Below are 25,204 nucleotides of genomic sequence, written 5' to 3'. Positions count from 1 at the left end.
GGTAGCAACCTGAAGATTCTCCCGATGTACAGACGATGTAACCAAGGACACAACCTCTTCATCAACATGGAAGCCCCCTTCTGTGTCTGGCACGGGCAGTCTGGACAAGGCATCTGCTACCTGGTTGTGGGCTCCGCTGCGGTACTGTATTTTGAAGTCGTAGCGCAGCAGTCGTGTGGTCCACCTTGCAATACGAAGTGGCCGCTGTCCTGTGCTACGGGATGAGAGCAGTGCCACCAAAGCCTGGTGATCCGTCAGTAGAGTAAATGATCTGCCCCAGAGGTAAACGTGCCACTTCTCGCAGGCCCACAGACAGGCAAGGACCTCGCTCTCTCCGGCCGAGTATTTTCGTTCTGTCTCTGTTAATGTCCGCGATGCAAATGCCACAGTACGCACATGGGACCCCTCCACTTGCTGCAGTACGGCACCGAGACCGTACGCAGAGGCATCTGTTGCGACAATGACAGGTAGCGTCGGGTCAAACATTCGGAAGACCTTGTGGGATGCTAGAAGTCTTTTTACTCCCGCGAAGCTCTCTTTCGCAGCGTCATCCCAGTCGAAGTGCACGTCTTTGCGAAGTAGACGACGCATTGGCTCTACTTGCTTTGCCAGTCGCGGCACGAATTCGGAATAGTATTCAGCTAGCCCCAAAAAGGAGCGTAGCGTGGCTGCATCTCTAGGCGCAGGAGCATTGATGATTGCATCAATCTTGATCTGGAGCGGTGCTATACCCTCTGCGCTGACGCGATGTCCTAAGAACGACAGCTCCGACGAAATGAAGACGCATTTTTCGTTGAGCTTGAGCCCAGCTTCTGCTATTCGTTCCAGCACTTGCTCCAGGTTTTGCCTGTGTTCGCTCTCCGTCTTGCCAAAAATTATTATGTCATCTAAGTAGCATAAGACCCCTTTGCAACCTCCAAGAATTTTCGTCATGATCTGCTGAAACGCAGCTGGTGCCGATGCCAACCCGAAGCAGACTCTCTTGAATCTAAAGAGGCCATCGTGAGTTATATATGAAGTTAGGTCCCTGCTGTCTGGGTGCAGCACAACCTGGTAGTAGGCTGATGCCAGGTCCACCTTGGAAAAGCAGCGGGCTCCATTGAGGGCATGAAGCAGCTCCTCCATATGAGGCAAAGGGAAGTTGTCTGCTACTATAGCTTTGTTGGGTTCCCGGAGATCGACACACAGTCGAATGCTACCATCTGCTTTGCGGGCTGCTACAATAGGAGATACCCACTCGGAAGCATTGACTCTCTCACTGACATCAGCAGCAAGTAGCTTCTCAATCTCGTCAATGACCGGCTGGCGGACTGAAAATGGTAGGGGTCTCAGCTTCTGTGCGACTGGCGCGATGGAAGTTTTCATCTTAACTTTGTGTTGCACACCTCTTACAAGTCCCAGGCCAGGCAAAAACAAGTGGCCAAACTTTGTCCACAGTGTTGGTGGCATTCCAAACTTGGGAGGGCCAAGGGGTTTTTCATGCCTGGGGCTTTGGGGAAGGCCTGAACTCATTGCTGGAAGCTCTCGGCATTCCTGCGTGGACATTTGCAGGCAGCGCAATTCCTCTCCCATTATGCGAAGGCAAAGGGCTTGAACCGCATCCAGGCCAAGGAGAGATGTACCACATGGCGTAACATGAAAAGTTACAATGGCTTCTTTGTATGTGACTATGGCGTGAAATGACCCGAGAACGGGAATCTTCCTGCGCGAAAAATCCAGCAATGTAAGATGGGAACTTGTCAGTTGTGCTGCGTTTGCGAACAAGCCTTGGAATTGGTGCTCACCCATAATAGACGCGACCGAGCCTGTGTCCACCAAAAAGTTCATGGTACGCACCCGTGTCGTCGCGGTAACTGACGTGACATTGACATCCACGTAGACGCCTGTGCTCTTTTCAGTACGGACCGCCAAGATGCTAATGACACTGGTAGCATCCTCTTCCGGAACGATTTCCTGGACCTCTGCAGAATACCCTTCTCGGCCGCGACGGTAGCTGCGACATGCTCTCTTAAAATGGCCGCGGCGTCCGCAGGCAAAACATGTGCGACCGCGCGCGGGACATTCCGTAGGCGAACACCGTGCTGCGCCGCAGTTTCCGCAGGCATTTACATTTCTAGGCCCGGAGACAGCAGCGGCGGCGGCATTCATATCAGGTGAAGGTGCGCTGTACGCGCGTGAGCAGCTGAAGTGGAGACGGCCCGGGAGTCGTGTGCCATTATCGCCGTTATTTCGTTGATCGTGCCTGGCTGAGCTGTCTCGCAACTGCTGCTGAATGCGCTGCACAGGATTGGTGAAGGCTTCGGATTCACGCTGGGTTTGTTCACGAAGCCGTGCTACATCGACAGCATGATCGAACGTAAGGTTATCGCCCTCCAGCAGCAATCGCTCTCGTAGCCGCGGGCACGTGACGCCTGCTACGAACTGTTCACACAGGTTTTCTTCCGCTTGAGTGGCGAAATTTCAAAGAGCTGCTAACTCCCGAAGCGCTACGGCGAAATCAGTGATCGGCTCACCCTGGAGTGGACGCTCCCGGAATCGATGGCGTTGAAGGCGGACGTTGCAAGGGGCGGCGAAATGCTTCGAAAGCATCTCAACGGCTACGTCGTACTCGTCGGGTGGGCGTAGGGCTTCCGTGGTCATGTCTTGAGTTCCAGTAGGTGCAATGGTTCCGATGATTCCAGCGGCGGCATCTGGCGTGGCCGTGACACCGGGTGCAGCACTCGTTGTCTCTGCCTTGGTTTGCGTCGTACTAGGTGGAAGCGCGTCGAAAATGTGCTGTCCTTCCGTCCCAAGACAGTGCAGCAGGAGGGCTCGGCGACGGGGTGCGGATAGCTCGTTGGCTCCGGACGCCAGCAGAAACCTTTCGAACAGTCGTAACCATCGGGCCCATGGCACATCGGGCGTGCCGGGGGTGGCCAGAAAATGAGGAGGTGGCGAAATTCCCGTGGAAGCCATCCTCGTCGACAGAATGTCGTGTAGCCGGCACGGCGACACGTGAAAGTAACCACGCTACACCACTGTACGATCCATGACAATAACCCAGTTTAATCAGCGAGTATCGTTTATATACACATGAGCGCAGTGGCGCCATCTGTTGTGAGTTCAATGACTCAGAAGGTCATCTAGTGTAAACGCACAACACTACAAGAAGAAAAATTACAAGAAGCTGTAAACGTCACGGAAGAGTACCTTATTCTCACATGACTCCGATGCTCACACAAGTAAACTGAACATCTATACAGACCTAAGTGAAGAGGCCGCAAACCCAAAGGAGGAATTCTAACAGAGGAGAACAATATAACACCCCATATTACGAGCAGAAGCGTGATTCCAAGGATGGACTCTATCCGGTTCCTGGGCTTGGTGACAGAAGCCAATGACTCCAATAACCAAACTATTCAGCGTATAGATAAGAAAGGGCACAACGAAATCAGGAAGACACATTCTCAAAGGAATTGGTATACTAATTATAGTGATAGCTATCAACCACAAAGAAATCCCCAACTATATGACGGACGTCATCACAGTTACTTCAGTTCCGAGGAATGTTCACCCCCTTCATAATGTGAGCAGAAGGTAAGCCAGAGCCAAAGCTCTGCTAGAAAAAAGCTATTAGTCAGGCTGGGGAATGCTAGGTTGTCGATGTGGCTTTCGTACCCATTAAATGAGTTCTCACAACAGCACATGGGAACGGTAAAGGTGAGCTAGTCCACTCGGCTTCAATCAACACCACATAAACGGAAATTGCCAAGCAAGTATTCATTGCATTGGCACTTTTAGACCCAAATAGATAGAGAATCCACATCGATTCTATGGGACAGCCGTGCAAGCATTTACCAATGGAGTAATCTATAGACAGGCTCTGGCAATGCTTAAGGGAATTGCATTCAAGACACACACGATTATTTGGTTTCCTGCTCACATGAGAGAAATAAACGGTGCTCCCGTGAACCTCAACGAAGCTGCCCACAATGCTGCACGAGTACTCGTCAACCATGCAGCCACAAAACAAGAAGATGCTGAGGTTTTAGAATGCAATGATCACCTCCTCTCGCACAACTAAATAACGAAATATTTATATCTAGGATGCAGGGTCTTCCCTCCTCCGCACAATAAACTAAATGAAGCTCAGGCCATTATGGTAAGGCTATTACAGACCAGAACTCACTGTTAATAACAGGATTTGTCCGGAGTTTCTTGTTCGTAAACCATGTGATAAATGCCATGACAGCGAAGATCTCGCTCATTCGCTCTGGCGTTGCTTCGCGTTACGCGGCCACAAGGAAAATACTGAAGAACAATGGGGCACAGTTTTACGCAGTCATACATTAGAGGCACATGTATGTGCAGTCCAACGGGCCCACGAAGTGGCTGAGAGACTAGGTCTTTCGATCCCTACGTTGGAGCGGCCCGCTTCGGGCTAGGACACTAGCGCGACCTAATGGACATTATTAATTTCTTTCATCCATCCACTCATTCATCCACCTATTCATTATGTCATCCTTCGTTACTCTTCGGTGAAGCGCGATATCCACTACACATGCAAGAAAGTTTGTGCAATTTTTCGATGCTGTTGCTGACGATGAATAATAAGTCCTAGCGCTATTGTAATGGGGAATTTTTACCATTCGATCACCCACTCGTTACGTAGTTAGCATTGCGTCACGCCTGGTTGTTTCTTTGCAGTTCTAAACGCTTGATTGCACACATTAACGCGATTTTTTTCCCGACATGAAGCCTGCCTAGAGTCACTTTGGAACGGAGCTCCAAGCGCTGGCGTAGCTCAGCAGTAGAATACTGAGCTGGCACTGAGGGGACCTGGGCTCGAATTATATCGTTTCCTCGGTGTTCTTTATTCACTGAAGTTTTTTTCTCATTTTGCACGATAGTCGTTAAGGACACCGGCGACGGCGGCGGATAAATACGGCGCACGCGACCCGTGTTGTAATCTACATAGCAGCTTTCGCTGCAAAACACTTGCAGATCAAGAATTGTATGTATGTCCATCATTACGGCCCACGTTTTGTCCCGATGTGGGATCAACTTTTTGTGAACTGTGAAAGCAGTACATACCGACACTCCGTGCGAATTTTCCCTCGACATCAAATCGCAAACGAGCGGTCAACAATGTTTTAAAAGTGCACAGCACTTCAGAAGTGCTGGGATCTCATGTGCTGTCGTCGTCTTTCAGCGTAACGCTCCATGTGCAGCTTAAACACGCACGCTCGCACCGAGGAGAAGCCTTCTTTCACTTGTTACAGCAAAAGCTGTTATGAGATCCCCCCAAAACGTCACGTGCGCCTTTGTTGTCCACCACCGCCGCCGGTGTTCGTAACAACTACCGCACGAAAAAATAACAAAGACCAAGGACACAATTGGACCAGAGCCAGGGTCCCCTGCGTGCGAGCCCAGTATTCCACCACTGACCCACAGGTCGCGGGTTCGAATCCCAGCTGAGGCGGCTGCATTTACGACGGATGTGGAAGTGTTGTAGGCCCGTGTGCTCAGATTGGGTGCACGTTAAAGAACCACAGTTGGTCGAAATTTCCGGAGCTCTCCACTACAGCGTCTCTCATAATCTTATGGTGCTTTTGGAACGTTAAACCCCACATATCAATCAATCAATCAACCAATCAATTAATCAACCAATCAATCAATCAATCAATCAGTATTCCATCACTGAGCCACGCCGGTGCTTGGAATTGTTTGCAAACTGGCCTTAGGTAGGCTTGATGTTGGGAAACGATTCACGTTAATATGAGTCATAGAACGTTTTAGAACAGCAAAGGAACAACCAGGCGTAGCACGATGGGACTTGCCCAACGAGTGGGTCATCGAATGCTCCATCCAATTACCAATGCTTTAGGCAAGCTTCACCGTCGTCAGCCGCAGCACAAAATATGGACAAAATTTCTTGCAAGCGCGTAGCGGGTACCACGCTTCTGAGAAGAATAAAGAATTACGTAGTGAATGCCTCCGTGTGGCAAAAAAAAATGATGATGAATGATTGAGAGTGGGGTGAAGCATCCGTCCGTCCACGCGTCCATCTGTGTGACCATCCGTGCGTGCGGCTGTTCGTGCGTTCGCACGTCCATCCGTGCGTCTATCCCTGCGTTCGTCCATGCATCCATCCGTCCGTGCAGCCATCCATGCGTCCGTCCATGCATCTGTCTTTGTGTCCGTTCGTCCATCTATTCAACACTCCAAGTACCGCCATCTCGCATCTTTTCATCGTATATTCCCCATATAGAAGCACCACCATCCAGCGGACATTCCAAGGACTAAACGAGAGGTGGCACACGCACACTTTGTTACGGCTTGCACTTCGTGTCTACTTCCCACCTCTAACCACGTCGAGTTCGTAGTATATACTAGTTCACTGTATTCATCCATCCGTCCATTCGTTCTTGCCCGTCCATGCGTACGTCTGTGTGACCGTTCGTGCGTCCATCCGCCCGTCCATACGTGCGTCTGTTCGTGCGTCCACACGTCCATTGGTGCGTCCATCCCTACGTTCGTCCATGCATCCGCCCCTGCGTCCATCCATGCGTCCATCCGTCTGTGCAGCAATCCGTGCGTCCGTCCATGCATCTGTCGCTGTGTCCGTTCGTCTATCTATTCAACACTCAAAGTACCGCCATCTCGCATATTTCCATCATATGTTCCGCATATAGAGGCACCGCCATCCAGCAGACATTCCAAGAACTAAACGAGAGGTGGCACACGCACACTTTGTTACAGCTTGAGCTTCGTGTGTACTTCCCACCTTTAGCCACCTCGAGTTCATGGTATATACTAGTTCACTGTATTCATAGCACTGCGGCCCAACGCTCGCTAAACCTTTCTAAAGCCAAGGAGGCTACGCCCAGCGAGTATAACGTAGCAACCCTTTCTTGTCAGATAGTGCTCAATGTACATGCCAATGCCTGCTAATGGGGAATGAGAGAGAGGATAATTCTGCTTTTAGTTAACGCGCACGCTGCGAATTTTTTATTGTTCAACAACACACAGGAGAAATCTCTCACCGGCACCACCTTGCATGTCAAAGCGTAATACATGTTACGTACTATGACGAGGGATGAACGGGGGCCACTTTAAGGATCTTCAACCCTAAATATTCCGACAATCTATGGCGTGGTGGTTACCCTGAAATTTCTCGTGCTTGTATCAGACCTACATAATGTTTAAAAAAGATAAGAAAGGCCCGCCACGGTGGTCTAGTGACTAAGGTACTCGGCTGCTGACCCGCAGGTCGCGGCATTGAATCCCGGCTGCGGCGGCTACATTTCCGATGGAGGCGGAAATGTTGTAGGCCCGTGTGCTCAGATTTGGGTGCACGTTAAAGAACCCCAGGTGGTCGAAATTTCCGGAGCCCTCCACTACGGCGTCTTTCATAATCATATGTTGGTTTTGGGACGTTAAACGCCACATATCATAAAAAAAGATAAGCAAGGCCACTCTTTAGCTTTCGCTGTGACTTTGCTGCGCGTTCAGCGCAGCTCAAGTGGTTCTTTTTCGAGCGACTCGTTTTGATGACCACTTATCATCGCGAGGAATCAAACTAGTGCGCTTGGTGTAACGCAACTAAAACTCAGCACAAAAATAAAAGTAAAATGAATAAAGAAACGTGAAATAGAGAGGAAAAAAAAGAAGAAGAGAATAAAACAAACTAATAAAAATAGGTTAAAGCAGAGGAAAGAATTGCGCAGACATTAAAAGAGAGCAAACTGAAGAAACTCGAAACGGAAGAAAAGAGATAGAGAGGATAGAAGAAATAGAACACTAAAAAGAAGCGAAGAAGGTGGCCCCTCTCCGCACCTTCGCCAGTCTTGACACCCCAAGTGTGAAGGTGCCAGTTTTAGTTTTTCCTTTTTCATGAACCGAACTCCACCCACAGGGCTTTCGCTAAATCGATTTGCCAAAATTTATTTTCGAATTGTTTTCCGATAGTCTAGGATTGATTGATTGATTGATATGTGGGGTTTAACGTCCCAAAACCACTATATGATTATGAGAGACGCCGTAGTGGAGGGCTCCGGAAATTTAGACCACCTGGGGTTCTTTAACGTGCACCCAAATCTGAGCACACGGGCCTACAACATTTCCGCCTCCATCGGAAATGCAGCCGCCGCAGCCGGGATTTGAACCCGCGCCCTGCGGGTCAGCAGCCGAGTACCTTAGCCACTAGACCACCGCGGCGGGGCGATAGTCTAGGATTATCCGTTATCTTCATCATGCCAGCTCGTGCATTGGCTCGTGGGCTCCTTAAACGCAGAACTCGAAAGTATTTAGTTTATCGAAAGTTTTAGTTTTAGTGCACCACACCAAAGATGCAAAATGAAAGAAAAAAATTGTGGCACTGATGACTGTGTTTTATTCAGGAAGAGCTTCACTGATACGTGTGCAGACTGCCATACCGCTGAGAAAGAATGAATCACACAATTTGACAACAGGCAACATTCATATATTTGAAAGGGATACTATTCAGTTTGTAAAAATTCCCGCAAATGACAATATCCTGCGTGTAGCGTCGCATATGTTGCGCTAATACACGTTCCTTCACGCACTGCGATATCGAAACGACTGATTCATCTAAGTGAGTAGCTGATCCTGACACTTAGGTAAAGTATGCTAGGCAATTTTTTTTTTTGGGGGGGGGGGAATGACTAAATGCGCTAGAACAAACGTTTTTTGACGTTTTCTGTTCTGAGTGTCTCTGTTTCTCTGTTTGAATACTTGCGTTATAAGACAGCTCATCCAGATAAAAATTGGCGCTTTCTCAGTAGAAGGAGCGTGATGTAGTCGAGTTAGTGCAGGATACTGAATGAAAAAAAACACTGCGCAAAAAACACAAGTACTATAAGAAATCACAAAAGACGAGAGAAAGCTATGAACTGAGTTTATTTGAAGAAACAATATAGCTTTCGGTCTGGTGTGTGTGTTCGCTTATAGTCCTCGCGTTTTCAGCCTACCCTTTTTTTTTTCACTCAACGGGCCTTCTCAGTAGTTTATTACGACCCTTATTTATTTTTCTGTAAGTACTTTTTTATGTGGCTGCTCTTAAATAACCGCAGGGACGGTGCGGTTTAACTGCACCACTAATGAATTTTCGGAGTTATAATCTTGCTTTAAAGCGTGATTTTTTTTTTTTGCAAACGTAAACCTGTTGCAAGGAAGCCAACCAATTGAATGTAGAAATGGAAGGAGATAGGGTAATTTGAGAGCTTCCGGCTGCACCATCAGAATTTCCCGCCTTACGAATAATGTAATCTAATGATAACTTTTTTTTTTTGAAGTTGAAAATTAAGTAGACGTCATAAAAAAAAAGCTACACTTAGCACGCGTGTCTATCAGCTCTACATACAAGTGCGGGAGAGGCATATGGCAATTTACAATTGACCACACCCACACACACACAAAAAAAAACAGAATAAAGAAGAAACAAAGTACGTTGATGTGAGGACTGTACAAGTGAGAAAGAAGTGATGAAGACGACCTTGCCAAACTTTGTTTGTCCCAGATGATTGCTCTATTCAAGTGGCAGCTCTCGTAACAAATTATACAGATCGACACGTGGAAACTCGTTGTTCGTATCCCGCTCAGTAAAGGAAGGGTTGAGGTGAAATATAAATGGAGCGATTGTTGGAGGCCACTCAGTCTCTTTGAATTCACATGAAAGCCTCGATCTTTCCAGCACGTGCAACCAGCAGCAACTTCATCGAGACGATGGAAGCCAATCTGGCCTTGCCCTGTACGGGACATTTATTATCCTTTCAGTCGACGAGTTATGAGTACGCAACCCCTGCTGGTCGCAGAGATCCCAGATAGCTAAGCATCGGGGACCACATTTTATCGTGGTGATCCTCTAGCCATAAATTTTACAAAAACGTCTGTATGGGGCTATTTATCTGACAGCGGGGTGGCTGAAAACTGGCGATAACCTGGAGAAGAGAAAAAAAAAACGAGTAGGGTCGGGTACAGTGCCCTTTTTTTTCCCATGGCTATATCCCCAATTTTAAACAAATACATGATCTTATTTCAGTCCAGCCATCTATTATGACCACTATAGTTGCTGCTTTGACCCGTGTTCAACAAAAGAGAGAGAAGAAAAAAATGAGACGTTGCTTTCTATGCCGTACCACTGTGAAAAAGCACCGACTGAGCAAAAGATGGAAGAAATCTTATCAAGCATGTGCAAAGGTAAAGCGATCGGTTTCGGGACACGTTGAACATCCGAAGGCTGAATCTTAGTCTTGTACTGAGTGAACTGCGAACGCACGAGAAAAGATGGAAAAATGGGAAAGTCAGGAAAGGTTATCGAATTGCCTCCGAAGTCTCGTGAAGACATTTGTACGTCTGAGGGATAAAAATAAACGCAAGAAGGGGCTTTTCAACGGCGTAGTGCAAAACATCCGTCTCTCTTTGTGAGATACTTGTATGATTCACCCACAAAAAGGCCAGCACCACCACCTTTTTCTAGAATACAGCATCAATAGGGCGTCCCATACGCTTGCATCGCTCACGCCCCCTTGCCATCCCTGGGCACTTTTCATCCGACGTACTTGACGTGTAAATGGTGTCTAGGCCACACTCACAGGAACACACAACCGGACTTGAATTGGAGTGGGCAGGGCGATGTAACGCACATCTACGACCTAGGATAACAAGGGCGGTCAGGCACTGAAGAAAAGCAGCGAAGAATAAATAATGTGAGAAATAGGGGCACGTGAACGTAGAGCTCGTTTTTCACAGAGAGAAACTGGTCCCCCTTGTCGACGTCCGATGCGATACGAGACACTGCGGGCATATTTCTAGGCAAGCGAGGCGCCGAGAGATGTCAACTGGCAGGGTCTTCGTTCTTGCTTTTGGGACCTTCGGCTGAGTATTCCTGAACTATGGAAATAACTACGACAGTCAAGACAATAATCGTTACTGCAGTTTTCACCAACTAAGCAGAATTTGGCTCGAAACTGTGGTTCTTTTTTCCTGAAAAGATAGATCTGACTTTTTTTCAATTAAAACCACTCTTTATTTTACGATAAACGTAAAAAAAACTCAATATTTGTGATTCCCACAAATACATGCAGCATGGCCACACTTTAACGCTGTCCGAATTAATTTACGTGCCTAGAACTCTGTTGGTTAGATAAGTGTACGATGCAGCTTTGCTTTTGAGATAAGTCAACTTGAAAAAACCGACTTGCATAAATACAATCTGAAATAACGTGGTTGTTTTACGTGGCATAGTTGCAAACCAATCTGTGAAAGGGGCTGCAGTCGAATTTTTAAGCTAAAATTTTTGACCAGCTATGTGCTTAACGCGAGTTTGATCATATACAACTACATCCTACGCGCACAATGTTGCATTCATGCGTAACTGTTTGTGCGCCGTTAGTAACAATTGAAATCATGTAGTTATTTTTGGAGTTAACGAAACATGTTATTTTTTAACCATCGTTTCGCACCCGCTTCGGATTCGTTACAAAACACAGCTGCTGTTCGCAGCTTGTAAAAAAGCAACCTAAACAAATATGCGCATAGGATGACTGACACCTGGATCCTCTAATAAATAATATTTATTACTTACTTGTAGTTGGCATTTTCCCGAGACTGCTTCGATAATAGCTAAGGAACTTGCACCTGAAGTGACAGTACGTTCAAGAAGAAGATGTACAAAAGCTGTAAGTAACCTGTGTAGACGTCAAAGTGGGTATACCGCTAACAAAATTATAACCCCTCTTACGGCTGTTCTCATCACCGTGACACCGACTTTATGTAGAAACACACCGCTGAGAACTAAACATCAGAGTATCGCATGCATGTCTCCGGTATTTCGGCAACGTGGTTTAACCATGGTCAGCGAGCTTGGGTACTACTTTTCTTTCTGCCTGTACTAGATCACTAAGCGGTCGTTGTTGGTGAGCTAATCCTGATGGTGGTGACGTACTTTAGGATTTATACTCGTAGGCTTTTCCTCGCTTCAATTTGAAGGTAGTCACACAACACCGTTGAAGTCACAAAATGCAGTAATATTCGGGAATACAGATGGGCACCTTTAACAAGCTCGACATTAAATAGAATCAGGTCGTTGTTGTACATTCGTACGTAAGACGAGGGAAATTGGAGGACGTCGCAAAAAAATGCCAAGCGTCAACGAAGAATTAAACTCAAATGGGAAAACTGAAACTCTAAAAAAAAATCGCAGACACAAAAGTACGTGCAAAAAAGAAAAAAAGAAACTAGAAAAACGTCAGGAAAATGGCATACGCTGCAATGCGCCGGGTGATGACAACGGTCGTAAATCTAATCAGAATCACCGGGACTCTCCTACTTTTTCCCGTAGTTCTATCTCTCTCTCTATCCACCTATCCTCCTCGTAATCTTACTCATGCTAGGTCCCTTTACTCGGAGCCCCCAAGAACTATCTCTTTTTCTTTGCCTTACTTCATCCGCACGGCAGACATGTCTCCTTCGTTGCGCTAGAGGGTCGCTGCTCGCCTATCCTGCGTGTGCAGCACAAAAGCGGAACTAAAGTCTATTAACGACAAACTGTTCCCGCGTGGAGCTCCAGAAGGATTTATTACCTGTCAGCTCTCTGCCGCCACTCCGCGTCGTGCACTTCGTTTTCTATCGCTTCACCTTTGCTTCTACGTGCGTTCGGGAGCAGCAGCTAAAGTTGTTCGATAGTGCGGCATTGTCGCTTATCTGTGTTTATGTCGTATGTGCGTGAGAGAGTGAGAGAGAGAGAAAGCACGTGAGTGAGCGGTCTGCGCGGAAAGTTTTATGTAACCGTTTTACGTGCACGGATACGGGGTGAAGCTTGGTCGAGCGTTTTGAGGGTCTGTTTGGTTTTGTGTAAGCTGTCAGTGGAGGAGGATGAGGGAGATATAGAGAGCAGCAGGAGAGTAAAAATTACAGTGACAATGTCCTCCGGTGAAGCGAAACGTCAGGAGTTCGAACTGACACCACTGGCCGACAACGCTCTCAGAGCTTTCTCGTGTCGCAAAACTTGTCGCAAAACACAACGCTCCTTCTGTAGCAGTGCAACTTCCGCATGTTGTCAGGACGAAGATCGATACGCCTGCTTGAGCTTCCTGTTGAAACAAGACTGGACCAGGAAGTGGGGCAAATGCCTTGCGCACTCGAAAACATACGAGAGCTTTACTACAGCAGTCGGATTTCGGATTTCTCTCAGCAGTGTCCTTTTACGAGTGTAATTGTTTCGGTGGTTCTCAGATCTACCAGTAACAGGCATGTCATTTGAAAAACACAACTACAAAATAAAATGCAAAATATTATATTGCAATAAGCTGAGGTATATAGTTTACTTGAGTCACCAGCGGTGTTCAAGTGCCTTCAGGGCTCTTTGGTTTACGCCCCCCCCCCTTTTTTTTAGCTGTAAGAATAAGCAAAATATATGGTCCGAAGAAGTCAGTCCCAATTTATAAGATGCCACATCAGAATTCCTCGTTAAACGATGATCGCGAGAAACATTGTTTGATTGAAATGATGGTAAATAGTCTAAATCTTCAAACAGGTAAGTTTTGCTTAGTTATATTATGCATAAAGGCCCCCTCCTATAAATCCTCAAAAGTTATGACACTCCGCGAAAAACCAGCCAAGCATTCAGGGCAACATTTTGTTCATTTACCTAATAAATATTTGTTATAAATCTTAAGGCTTAATTGAGGATGAAGGATCTCGAAAAGAAGAGAAAACATAAACGCTTTACTTGAAAAGCTATGTTTAAGCTTGGTGTCTACATGACACTTTGCAGAGAATGTCATAATGATATAACAAGAAGTCCCCAGAACTGCTTTCTGTGAGCCGCCTTTCTAACGACTTCAATATTTTCAATAAAGCAAGGTTTTATGCGTGCAATGATAATACGGAAGAGTAGACACTTGCATGAACTCTTGGTCATGAGAGAGTACGTTACTCTAACACATAATCACGATGAGGCGATGCATTTCCTCTCAAGTTGTTCGCACGCAATTGGATACGTTTGTGTATTTTTGACGTTATTCTGATAAACACCTCGATCAGCGCACTGGACATTCACAGGTGAGCAGTACAATGAGAAAGGCACATAGAGAAGGGTTGAAATATAGGTACAAAATGACAGCTGCACTCATAGCTACTGTGATGGTGCAAAACTTTCCATATTTGAAACGTGGGCCACGAGCCAACGTCGTTTTGCAATCAATCAATCAATCAATCAATCAGTCAGTCAATCAATCAATCAGTCAATCAATCAATCAACTGAAAACTATGTCTCCTAAGATTCTTAAGAGAAAGAAAAAGAGTCTTCTAAGACGCTTTCCTAAGAGTCTTAGGAGGCATAGCAAAAGGGTGCACATTTGTCGAACATTGCAGACCCACACCGCCGTGGTGGTGTAGTGACTAAGGTACTCGGCTGCTGACCCGCAGGTCACGGGATCGAATCCCGGCTGTGGCAGCTGCCTTTCTCATTGAGGAGAAAATGCTAAAGGCTTGTGTGCTCAGATTTGGGTGCACGTTTAGGAACCCCAGGTGGTCGAAATTTCCGGAGCCCTCCACTACTGCGTCTCTCATAATCATATGGTGGTTTCGGGACGTTGAACCCCACATATCAATCAATCAAATGACTTTGCAGACCCCTTGATATGTGGCTTGGCACTTAAAATGGCAGACCCGTTTAAACTTACATATTGTACTGGTTGTGTTTCACACAATCAAGTTGTCTGCTATATCCGCGAATGCAGGTTTCGTGATATCTACGGGCACGTACAAACAACACTGAAGACAAGGAAGCAGCTCTGAGCTTCTGAATGTACGTTCCTTCAGTTTTCTTAACCTTTTGATGAAGTGAGCGCTGTACATGACCCTTTGGAAAGAAACACTGCTATAGAAAATAATGAAGGAAATTTTCGCCGAGCGTGCATTCCGAGCATTTCTGTCCTTGAGCAAAATGAAACAAGAAAAATAAAAAGTTCCATTGGTGACAGAGGGTACTGGCGGAAAAGAGAAGCAGGGTAAGGCAGACGCGAAAATTGTGCGTGAGTATCCGAACCGATACAGGAAAAAAATGGGAACAAGCGCAAATCGTCACCGGCTACATTGGGCCGTCAACGCAGAGCCCGCTAGGAATGTTAAAGCATTTTTTTCTCTCTTTGTCTGCGGTGGAGCACCAGGTCAGTGAGTTGTGGGCAGAATTAGTTCCGCTTAAACGGCATGGAATAGGTAAGCTCGCGGAAGGAGGGGAAAGGAAACTTTAACCATTACCCTCGTTCTCTCGACTGGTCTTCTGAAACAGTAAAGATAGGAGCAGTTCTGGCAGTTGGAGCGTGGGAGATACTTCGGCGAGCATATCAGCGTGCACGTACTCGATTTTCGACCGTGCAATCAGTTGTATGCAAGAAACTACGTTATACAGCAGCATCGCTGCAGATGGCCTTTGAATCAGCCAAATTGCTTTTCCTTCTTTTTATTTCACTAAGGTTCGAAGAAAAAGAAGAAGAAGAAGAAAAGAAGAAAAGAAGAAGAAAAGAAGAAAAGAAGAAGAAGAAGAAGAAGAAGAAGAAGAAGAAGAAGAAGAAGAAGAAGAAGAAGAAGAAGAAGAAGAAGAAGAAGAAGAAGAAGAAGAAGAAGAAGAAGAAGAAGAAGAAGGAGGAGGAGGAGGAGGAGGAGGAGGAGGAGGAGGAGGAGGAGGAGGAGGAGGAGGAGGAGGAGGAGGAGGAGGACTGGCAAGCTAATTCGGGGAGAGCTTTCCACCAACTAAGTCTCGGAAAAGTAAGTCTGCATAAGGGAGAATAAAAGCTCAAGACAACGCGAATGGACCTCGACTTGAAATATGGTTTCTTCCAGGCTGCAATGGGTCCCTTCTAGGCGTTCGAAAACTTTCATATTCACGAGGAAATTCCCGCGTGAGGTCGATCGCCTTTATGCGGATTTCTTGTGTATTCGGAATTCCTGCACGGGAACAGCGTAGACAGTGGTGGAATGGGTACATTGAAATAAACATAGGCCACTCGCTAGTGGCACTGAAGGCAACGACAACTGGGAAAGGTGCAGGAGCAGGTCACGGCGTTGGTGTGAGGTTTGACTGTATGAAGATATGCTGGGAATACAAGCGAATAAACAGGATGTAGTAGGTCATTCGAGCACTCATGCATCGTACGAGAAAAATTCAACAGGGTACACACACATACAGGACATGCGCTTTCTCTCTCTGGACGTGTCTTTTGTTTAATATTTCACGCTGTCATGATGCGTGAACGTTAGCAAAGCTGGTCTATACAGTAGAAATAGCCCAGACCTAAAGCATGTTAGGAAAGGAGCAGCTTTGTCCAGGCACGTATTTTGGCTTATTCGACTTCGGTTACATCTCGCACAACGCGGGCACAGCTCGACCATGCTTAGAGTTATTCAATATTACGTGTTTAATTTCCTGTGGTAACCAAAAATTTAGATTTCTCTTTGCGTATTTTATATTGGATATTTTATGCCATCCAATTCAGGTGCATTTCAGAGCATCTTTCTCTTCATTTGATGTTGATAGCGTTTCCAACCGTACTTTCAATTTTGTTTCGCGTTGCCGCGCTTTCCTCTGAAAAGTTCGCACATTTACATGCGAATTGTGTTTATTTAGCTGACATTTGAAGTGGCATTTTTTCAGCAATCACTTTTGTAGTGGCGGATGATGCAACATCTGTTGCCGTGTCACTCAATGGCTGCTGTTGTCGCGCCGCTTGCACTGCTGATGTCGGTGCAGCTGCACTAAGAACATCTCACGTAACGGGGAGTTTTTGTTTTTTTGTAAGAAAAAAAAAGAAAGGGTGCATATCGGGCTTCATAATATGCCTCCAGTTGCTAGCCTTGTAGATGAATGATGGTGATGCCTGTGTACTGAAATTTACTATTAATAGTATCTAGAATTTAAACGTACCAAACCCACCACATGCATATTAAAAATGCCGTAGTGGAGGGCTCCGGAAATTTTGACCACCTGGGTTTTTTTAACGTTACCGTAAACCTAAGGAAGGAAGCAACAAAAAAAGGAGGAGGCAGGGAGGTTAACCAGAAAGACATCTGGTTGGCTACCCTACACTGGGGGATTAAGGAAGGGGACAAGAAAGACGAGAAAGAGGGAAGAGAGGGAAAAAAGGGGGTGGGGGAGAGACTGACAGTAATTTCACTGCAGCGTGTAGAACTCTACCGCATGTCAGAGGCGTTCACACAAGCCTGTCTTTCTCAGGAAACACAGCAGGGCTTTCACTGCCTTGTGGGCTGTCGAGGCATGTGTACGTTGCTGTAATAGCACCTGCACAGAAAGAGGCCGATCATCCAGTCGCCGCATTGCGTTGGCAAGTACTTGTCTATCTGAGGCAAATCGAGGACAATGACACAGCAGGTGTTCGATATTTTCGTCGGTGCCGCAAACATCGCACGCCGCACTGTCAGTAATTCCAATTAACGTGGTATAAGCTTTCGTGAAAGCAACTCCTAAGTACCCAGGCCTAAAACATTTTCACCTCCATCGAAAATGCAGCCGGCGCGGCCCGGATTTGACCTGGCGACCTTTGGGTCAGCAGGCGGGTGCCATAACTACTAGAATACCGGGGCGGGGCTCGGGCTTAGATAAATTTAGGAGCGCGTTGACGAACTTTAGGTGGTCAAAAAATATTTGGAGTCCCCGGCTACGACAACTCTGTGAATCATATCGTGGTTTTAGGGTGTTAAAACCCAACAATTATATTACAGTGATGGTGAGAGAGAAAGTAATACTATGATAACTGAATGAAGATATATAAATAAAAAAATGATAGATAGACTGGAATAACGCGAAGGAAAGGTGACCGTAACTGCACACTTGAGGAAGCTACAAAGCTTCTTCATTTTACGACATCTTAAAGCAGTTAAAAAGCTTGCGCAACTTTAATTCTGGCTTGGACGGACAGGTTAGGCTATGTAAATCACTAGGCAGTGTAATTGAGGCCACGTTGGAGGGCAGCTGGCTACCCTGCTGCGCACATGAAACCGAGGCTCTGGGACTCGATACAAAAGAAGGAGCGGCTACGCCTTGCTTGGGCAAACGTTCCCCGCACACGCATCCGCTATGCTATACTCGCCAGTACGCCGCCTCACTCGCTATTAGCGTGCATTGCCGTTGAATGTACAGCAAGGGCAATTCTTCAAGTATATGAATGTCATAGTTCTTCACGTTTGCATTGAAGCCCAATGCTACGAAAACACCTTTATTTTTCGTATCTGAACAAAAATGACTGATATGACCAATAACGCGCGCAAATGTGCACTGAGAGAATTTAGCAGCGGATTAAACGCTCCCTGTTGGAATCTACGTCGAGGGAAGCTCCTTCACACCTTCGTTTTTAATCCATTGCTTAGATGCGTGTGACATGGCGTGCATAACAAAATATCTGAGGACAACTCCAGGTACCGCTGGAGTAAGCATCACATAGGCGGGAAGGGAAGCGCCAACCAAAAGAAAGTTGCAAATATTAGATGAAAACCGGAATTCAAATTTTGAGTCCAGCCTCAACACCTCAGAAGAAACACCTCAGCAATGACAGCGCTATACGAATCGATTTGAACAAACCTCATTAGGTCGTTTCAGCTGCAAATTGTTAAAAAGTACACAGCACTACACACGTACGATAAATCAAACAAGTAACTTAAACGCTCAGTGAACCATATTACTGTGTGTCCTTAGTGTACAGAACTAGAAAAAAGCTTTCCCGTTTTTAAATCGAAGTTTACTACTCAATGTATTCTGTAATAACGTCTGTATTGAATACACTAAGCAAAACTTCTTTATCTGAGGTTCTGTGTTACCATGCCTATGCACACACCTCGGGCCATGCCATGTCAGAAGGGTCTCCCACGCTGCTCAAAATTAATGGGGAAGGGACTGCTTATTGAATTAAAAAGAAGAACCATCGATCTATCTTCGTTTCCAGTATGGCCACCGCTGACAACTTATTGTTGCTTGCTACACTATTTGTGGCTCTCCCTATAAGAGCACGACTCAGCTATTACAAATGGACAGGGAAAAGACTCAACGTTCCAGTTTTAATTAAGTCCGAGCAGCACTTCCCCTACCGGACAAGTGGCGAAGATATGAAATCCAATTTCTTTTAGTGTAAACGTCATTTAAAAGAGCCCGCTGAAGCGTGAAAGGAAAGCAGCTCAAACATTGACTCTGCGTGTCTCCCGATTCAAGTGATAAGAAAATAAAAATGAAGAGTAAAATATTTAACCAGTATTCTTACGAGCTTCCTTGCTTCCTCGCAAGGCATTAGGCGTTCCCTTCAGTTTTTGATATGTTTAGGTAGTCTATTGGGGCCTTAATTTTGCGGCTGACCAGGTGATGGTCCCTTCGTCTTTATTTGTTCTGGCAATCTTTAAAAACAAATTTTCATGCTTTTTTACAAGAACATAGGTTGACATTAGTGCGATGCTTGCGACTGTGAAAACATGATTGCGATCTGTGGTTTTGCAAGGACAGTCTACACATTTTTTGATGAAAGCGCCGGCGTGTTTAATATCTAAACAAAGCGGTGAGATGAGGCCTTCTCTGATAGATAGCCGCTATACGATTCTTCTTTCTTTTTTATCACTCTGTTTTTCTGGGCTCCGAACTCACATTTCAGTGCTAGGCTTCCAATAAGGTCCATGTGGTTGTTCTTGTGATTATTGACGTGAGACCGTTTATTGCACTTGAGAGTCAATTACGAGAACAAGCATCTCAACAAGAGCAAGTCTTTATATCATTCGCATACTCAGCATATACCAGCCCGCTTTTTCTTTCTTCATTTCTTCGCCTCTTTTAGAGGCTTATTTTCAACCTTAGATTAATTTTGGTAACACACACACACACACACACGCGCACACGCACACACGCACACGCACACGCACACACACACACACACACACACACACACACAAAACGCGATGGCACAAGATCGTTAGATCGTTTGAATTTCGTGGGAAGCCGTAGGTGAGTTTAGCACTTAGTGGAACTCTCATTTGCCTGGCGCACTTAACAACTGTGAAGTAGAGCGTACAGTGAATATCATTAACAGACTATATGCGAAGAAAATCGCGTAGCCGAAGATTATCAGGACAAATCAAGTTATAGATGATACGTAGATTAAAACTCTACCTCTCTGCCTTCTATTAAATTCTCACTCACTCACTCAAAAAAAACTATAAGTGCTACTTGCGCGAAGGTGTGGAAGGCTAGGTCACAGCAGAACTGTTGGATAGCGAGCTGGTCTTAGCTTGGCTAGGCTTTCACCCACTGACCTCTCTCTTTCCCATCCCTCGCTATACTTTGTATCGTATGCTCTCACTGTTGCTATAACTCGCTAGCATAGAATACACAAATGCCACTAAATACCGAGAAACAAACAAATATATAGCCTGCGTGGTGCATGAAAAAGGTACGAAGCTTGCTGCTGCTTCGACGTATGCCAATGATGCAACCACCGCGGAGGAACTGGGGATCGCGTTATCAATCTGTTCAAGTTGTTTATCGGTAACAATCGTGGCGGAAATACAAGAAGCGTGTCACTGGTTTCAAAAGGGATCAATTGGCAAATCAGCCCTTCAAATCTTCTTAAAGTGCGCCTTCAAAGACGCAACTATCCTCTGGACACTGGGGCACGAATCTTCATTGGGTAAACGAGCGCTGCGTGTCGCAGCCACAGAGCATCTACACCGGTCTTCTCCGCAGCGATACTCGGACTCCGGAAACGCAGAGGAGCCAATACCGAGAAAATACTCCGACATACTTGCGCACTACCAGAAGCAACGACGCCACTATCCACCTGCTGACGAAAGTTTGAGTAGAGAGCAAGCGGTGACCCGGACAAGGCTACCTATCCACCCAGTACATTACCACACGCAGTATACTCGACAACTACAGCAGGAACTGTCAATACTGCTTGAACTCTGCAAACACCCTGTACCACATGGTATGGGGTCGTCGAAACAACCCGAGCGTCCTGCCCATGAACGAATACAGCCTACAAGAAAATCCAGAAGACCATTGGGAGGCGTTGCTGACGACGGTAAACCCTGAGGACCAGCTGCGGCTGGTGAAAAGAGCTCGGGCGTCAGCGTCTAGCCACTAGGGCTTGCAGGTATCCACGAAACCGGCTATCCGGTTAAACAGAAAAAAGCGAATCCGGCCTTGAAAGTCGGTTATCTGGTTTTCCGGATTTAAAGAAACAGGAATTTTGCTTATCCGGTTTGAATACACGTACACCTGGTAACTCGAATATTCGGAAACGAAATTTAGTCTCGCTAAGAGCTTTTTCGAAATTTAAGTGCCCTTGGATGCGCACCGACGTAACATGTGCAGCTCGTTAATTCATTACTGACGTAACCACTAAAGGCTAATGCGAAGACTTCCCGTTTCTTAACTGTACATTGTTATGCCTGCGAGTCCACAGCGAACGTCCGTGCCTCTGAAAAAGGCAATCTGTGTCAAGGCCAGCATGCGAGCCCGCCTGACGTGATCAACAACTCAACGGCGTCATCACGCTACGGTGCCTTTCTGGCGCGCACGTGCAGTGAGTCACCTCAGCCCGCGAGCCCGTCGAGTAAACAACCGGCGTCTTCCTGTCTGGCGGGTCTGACGCAATGCCTTGTGACGGCACTCGTCCTTGGGTGCAGCCACCTGCAGCGTAGCCTCTCCAGATTCGATGAGAAAGAATGACGCGGCCCAGCGGAGACCCCATTGAAGGAGTCTGACCTCATGACCAGCGGCGCTTCTGGTTGGACATTTTGTTATTCAAAGAATCCACCCGGTGCATATAAAAGAAGCCCTGCGGCGCGTCGCAAGCAGCGGACCTGTTGGAGAGCAGACATGTGTGTCGCAGTTGAGCTAGGTGTTAGCAGACCCATTTGAGAGTAGAGCTATGTGTTAGAGAGAAGCTCTTCGCGTCTCTGTCGGCCCCAGTGCCAAATTTGTAACGCCTCTGTATATATGCTGTACATAAACCTTGTTTAACTCACCGTCGTCTCGTCCGCTCGTCTATCAGCTCTGCGCAGAAGCAGGTGCGAGCTGAGAAGCCTACGCTACCAAACGGCTGGTGACCTTCCCGGTGGAATCCGAAGCAGCGGCGCCTTCGCGACAGTGTTGGCGTCGCCCTCATTCGAAACAGTGGTTGCAGCGGTGAGATTACGAGGCGCCCTTCGTAACGTCGTCGGAGGTGCGCTTCGCAACAGTGGTTGGCAGCTTCGGGATCGGCCGGCGTCAGCGACATCGATGCGCTTCGTAAACAGTGGTTGGCAGCTGCGGAATTGGCCAGCGTCAGCGACATCGATGCGGTGAGTGCCTGATGTTTCCCCCTCAGTTCACCAGACTACTCTAGCTCAGGTTGTAGTAGTTTAGAGAAGGGCTGTGTGAAGCATTGAAGTGAGCTTTGATCGTTTCAAGCCAAGTCGAAGTGCTTTGAAACCAAAGTTAATGCGGAGGGGTAAACACGGGAGTGTGAAAAATTGCTTGCGCGTCTTGCTAGTTGACTTATAGTGGGTACGGCAAGTAAATTGTTAACAGGGGCGAACAGCAAGAGGCTAGTGTGAACGATGGAGAACCTTAAAGTGAAGGAACTCATCGAAATTTGTGAAGAACTCGGCATTACTGTGGGCCGTGCGAAACGAAAGCAGGCGATCCTTGAGATCATGAAGGATGAAGGAGTGTCGGCTGAGGAAGTCGATGAGGCCTGGGCGGATATCAAAGCACGCCGCGAGGAGGCTGAAAGGCGAGAAGTTCGCGAACGTGAAGAAGCTGAAAGGCGAGAACGCCGTGAGGAGGCCGAGAGACAGGAGCGCCTCGAGTTGAAGCGAATAGAATTGGCAATCCTACAGTGTTCGCGGGCGCCTAGCGTAGCTTCTCCGACGATTCAGGTCAGCGGTCAGAGAATTCGCGACCAACTGCCACCGTTCGTACTAGGCGAGGACATGGCCCTCACGCGATCGCAAGCGCGGAAGCTTTCGCAGGCGCTTGATCTTGTTCAATGCGGTGAACTCTCAAGTGACCTTGTCGGCGGGTCGACGGAACCTCAGAGAAGAAATTTTCCGTGTGAGTCATGTGAGCAGTCACGCGAGCGGCCCGTCGCCGAAGCGACCGGCGTGGTTTCCGTAGCAAGGGGAGACGACATGGCGCCATTGAATCAGAGCGAGAGGGCTGCAACGCTCTCGCCTGTAGCGGAAAGTTGGAGTGAGCTGTCGAGGGTTGATCTAGAAACGCTCATTCAAGAGCAGCGTGAGGACCTCTCGATTAAAGCGCTAGTGGAAAGCCACATGAAAGCTTCACAAATGTTGTCGAAGGAGTACTACGACAAATCGGCGAAGAAGCGCGCTTTTGAAGTAGGAAATCAGGTAGTGCTGCTGCGGCCGTTCAGAAGGAACAAGCTTGAGATTCATTGGGAAGGGCCCACCAAAGTAATATCTAAGCTTTCCGATACGAATTATGAAGTGAAATTAGAAAGGCGGCCGAACAAAATTTACCACAGTGATTTGTTGAAACCATACGTTCAACGTCAAGCAGTCGTAAATCTGCTGTTGAATGCTTCAGAGGAAGAGGGAGCAGAAATTTTGAGTTCCAGTGATGTAATCGAAAGGGGATCGGAGGTAATCTTGGAACAGTTGAACCTAGAGCCTAGGTTAAGTGAAGTCCAGAAGAAGGGGCTGAGAAGGAATGTTCCTTTTTATGAGAAATCTGGACTCCCCTATTGTAGTTACACAGATGTGCAACGTCGCAAGTACGAGCAGCCCTTAGTACTGCACAGGTATCGTCGCCTAAAAGTGGCCGGTAACTAAGGTGGAGCGCGATACTCCAACAGCTCAACTTAGACGTTCGCTACAAAAAAGGAAAGGTAAACGCTAATGCAGACGCATTGAGCCGTGTGTGTTCTCCACCTTTCGGTTTCTCGCTAGCGATTCGGGGCAAAATTTTGACCTCATCACGACCTTTGCTGAGTGCTCTCGTCCAGAGTGAGCTCAAAGAGCCAACTTTATGTTGTATTCTAATTCGTTAAGTTATGGCACGTGTAAAAAAATTGAGTTGTCATTTTAAGAGTCTTGTGTCCCACATGTGCCTCTTGATGTAGAGGGAACGAAATTCCGATAGACGCGTAGCTAGGTATATGTTGTACTATACTTTGTCTTGACAAGTTGCAGAACCATCGACAAGTGCTGAAACCAAGGATCGTCAGAGACGAGCGAAGCTGGTCGACAAGTTGTGGTGATAAGCCAGTGGAGCTGGGATCCGTCGTCAAGAATGGGATGTGTTTCCGGAACAGAGTCTGGAGCTGCATTCTCCCCATGGCCCTGGAGGCAAACCTGGAGGGACCTGGCGAACGAGCGCGCCTGACATCCGAGCCACGTGGAAGCAGCTCGTCTTTCCGGGGCATTGTCTGGCGGCGGGGGTGCTGTTATGCCTGCGAGTCCACAGCGAACGTCCGTGCCTCTGAAAAAGGCAATCTGTGTCAAGGCCAGCACGCGAGCCCGCCTGACGCGATCAACAACTCAACGGCGTCCTCACGCGACGGCGCCTTTCTGGCGCGCACGTGCAGTGAGTCACCTCAGCCCGCGAGCCCGTCGAGTAAACAACCGGCGTATTCCTGCCTGGCGGGTCTGACGCAATGCCTTGTGACGGCACTCGTCCTTCGGTGCAGCCACCTGCAGCGCAGCCTCTCCAGATTCGATGAGAAAGAATGACGCGGCCCAGCGGAGACCCCATTGGAGGAGTCTGACCTCATGACCAGCGGCGCTTCTGGTTGGACATTTTGTTATTCAAAGAATCCACCCGGTGCATATAAAAGAAGCCCTGCGGCGCGTCGCGAGCAGCAGCCCTGTTGGAGAGCAGACATGCGTGTCAGAGTTGAGCTATGTGTTAGCAGACCTGTTGGAGAGCAGACATGTGTGTCGCAGTTGAGCTAGGTGTTAGCAGACCCATTTGAGAGTAGAGCTATGTGTTAGAGAGAAGCTCTTCGCGTCTCTGTCGGCCCCAGTGCCGAATTTGTAACGCCTCTGTATATATGCTGTACATAAACCTTGTTTAACTCACCGTCGTCTCGTCCGCTCGTCTATCAGCTCTGCGCAGAAGCAGTCGCGAGCTGAGAAACCTACGCTACCAAATGGTTGGTGACCTTCCCGGTGGAATTCGAAGCAGTGGCGCCTTCGGGACCGT

General features: G+C 47.2%; 1 protein-coding gene across 7 annotated transcripts in view; it reads left to right on the top strand.

Moving 5' to 3' along the window:
• The window catches only part of LOC119172707 (hemicentin-1), a 262,978-nt gene that overhangs the window by 215,412 nt on the left and 22,362 nt on the right, over positions 1-25,204 (top strand). For 2 of the 7 annotated variants that reach the window (XR_012894907.1, XM_075892892.1), the window contains one exon: positions 22,050-25,081. The exons of 2 other annotated variants lie outside the window; for them this stretch is intronic. Coding sequence is in view for 2 of the 5 variants with exons in the window: in XM_075892892.1 (XP_075749007.1) it covers positions 22,050-22,104 (55 nt within the window). In the remaining 3 variants the exon portion in view is untranslated. Of the gene's footprint in view, positions 1-14,744; positions 14,818-22,049; positions 25,082-25,204 lie in introns of those variants that run through there. 3 more of the 7 variants (XR_012894909.1, XM_075892891.1, XR_012894906.1) reach the window with 2 other exon arrangements.

This window comes from Rhipicephalus microplus, chromosome 4, assembly GCF_043290135.1.
Source record: "Rhipicephalus microplus isolate Deutch F79 chromosome 4, USDA_Rmic, whole genome shotgun sequence".
Taxonomy (NCBI): Eukaryota; Metazoa; Arthropoda; class Arachnida; order Ixodida; family Ixodidae; genus Rhipicephalus; species Rhipicephalus microplus.
Note: the sequence above shows the minus strand (reverse complement) of the source record. Positions and strands in the feature narration are given on the sequence as shown.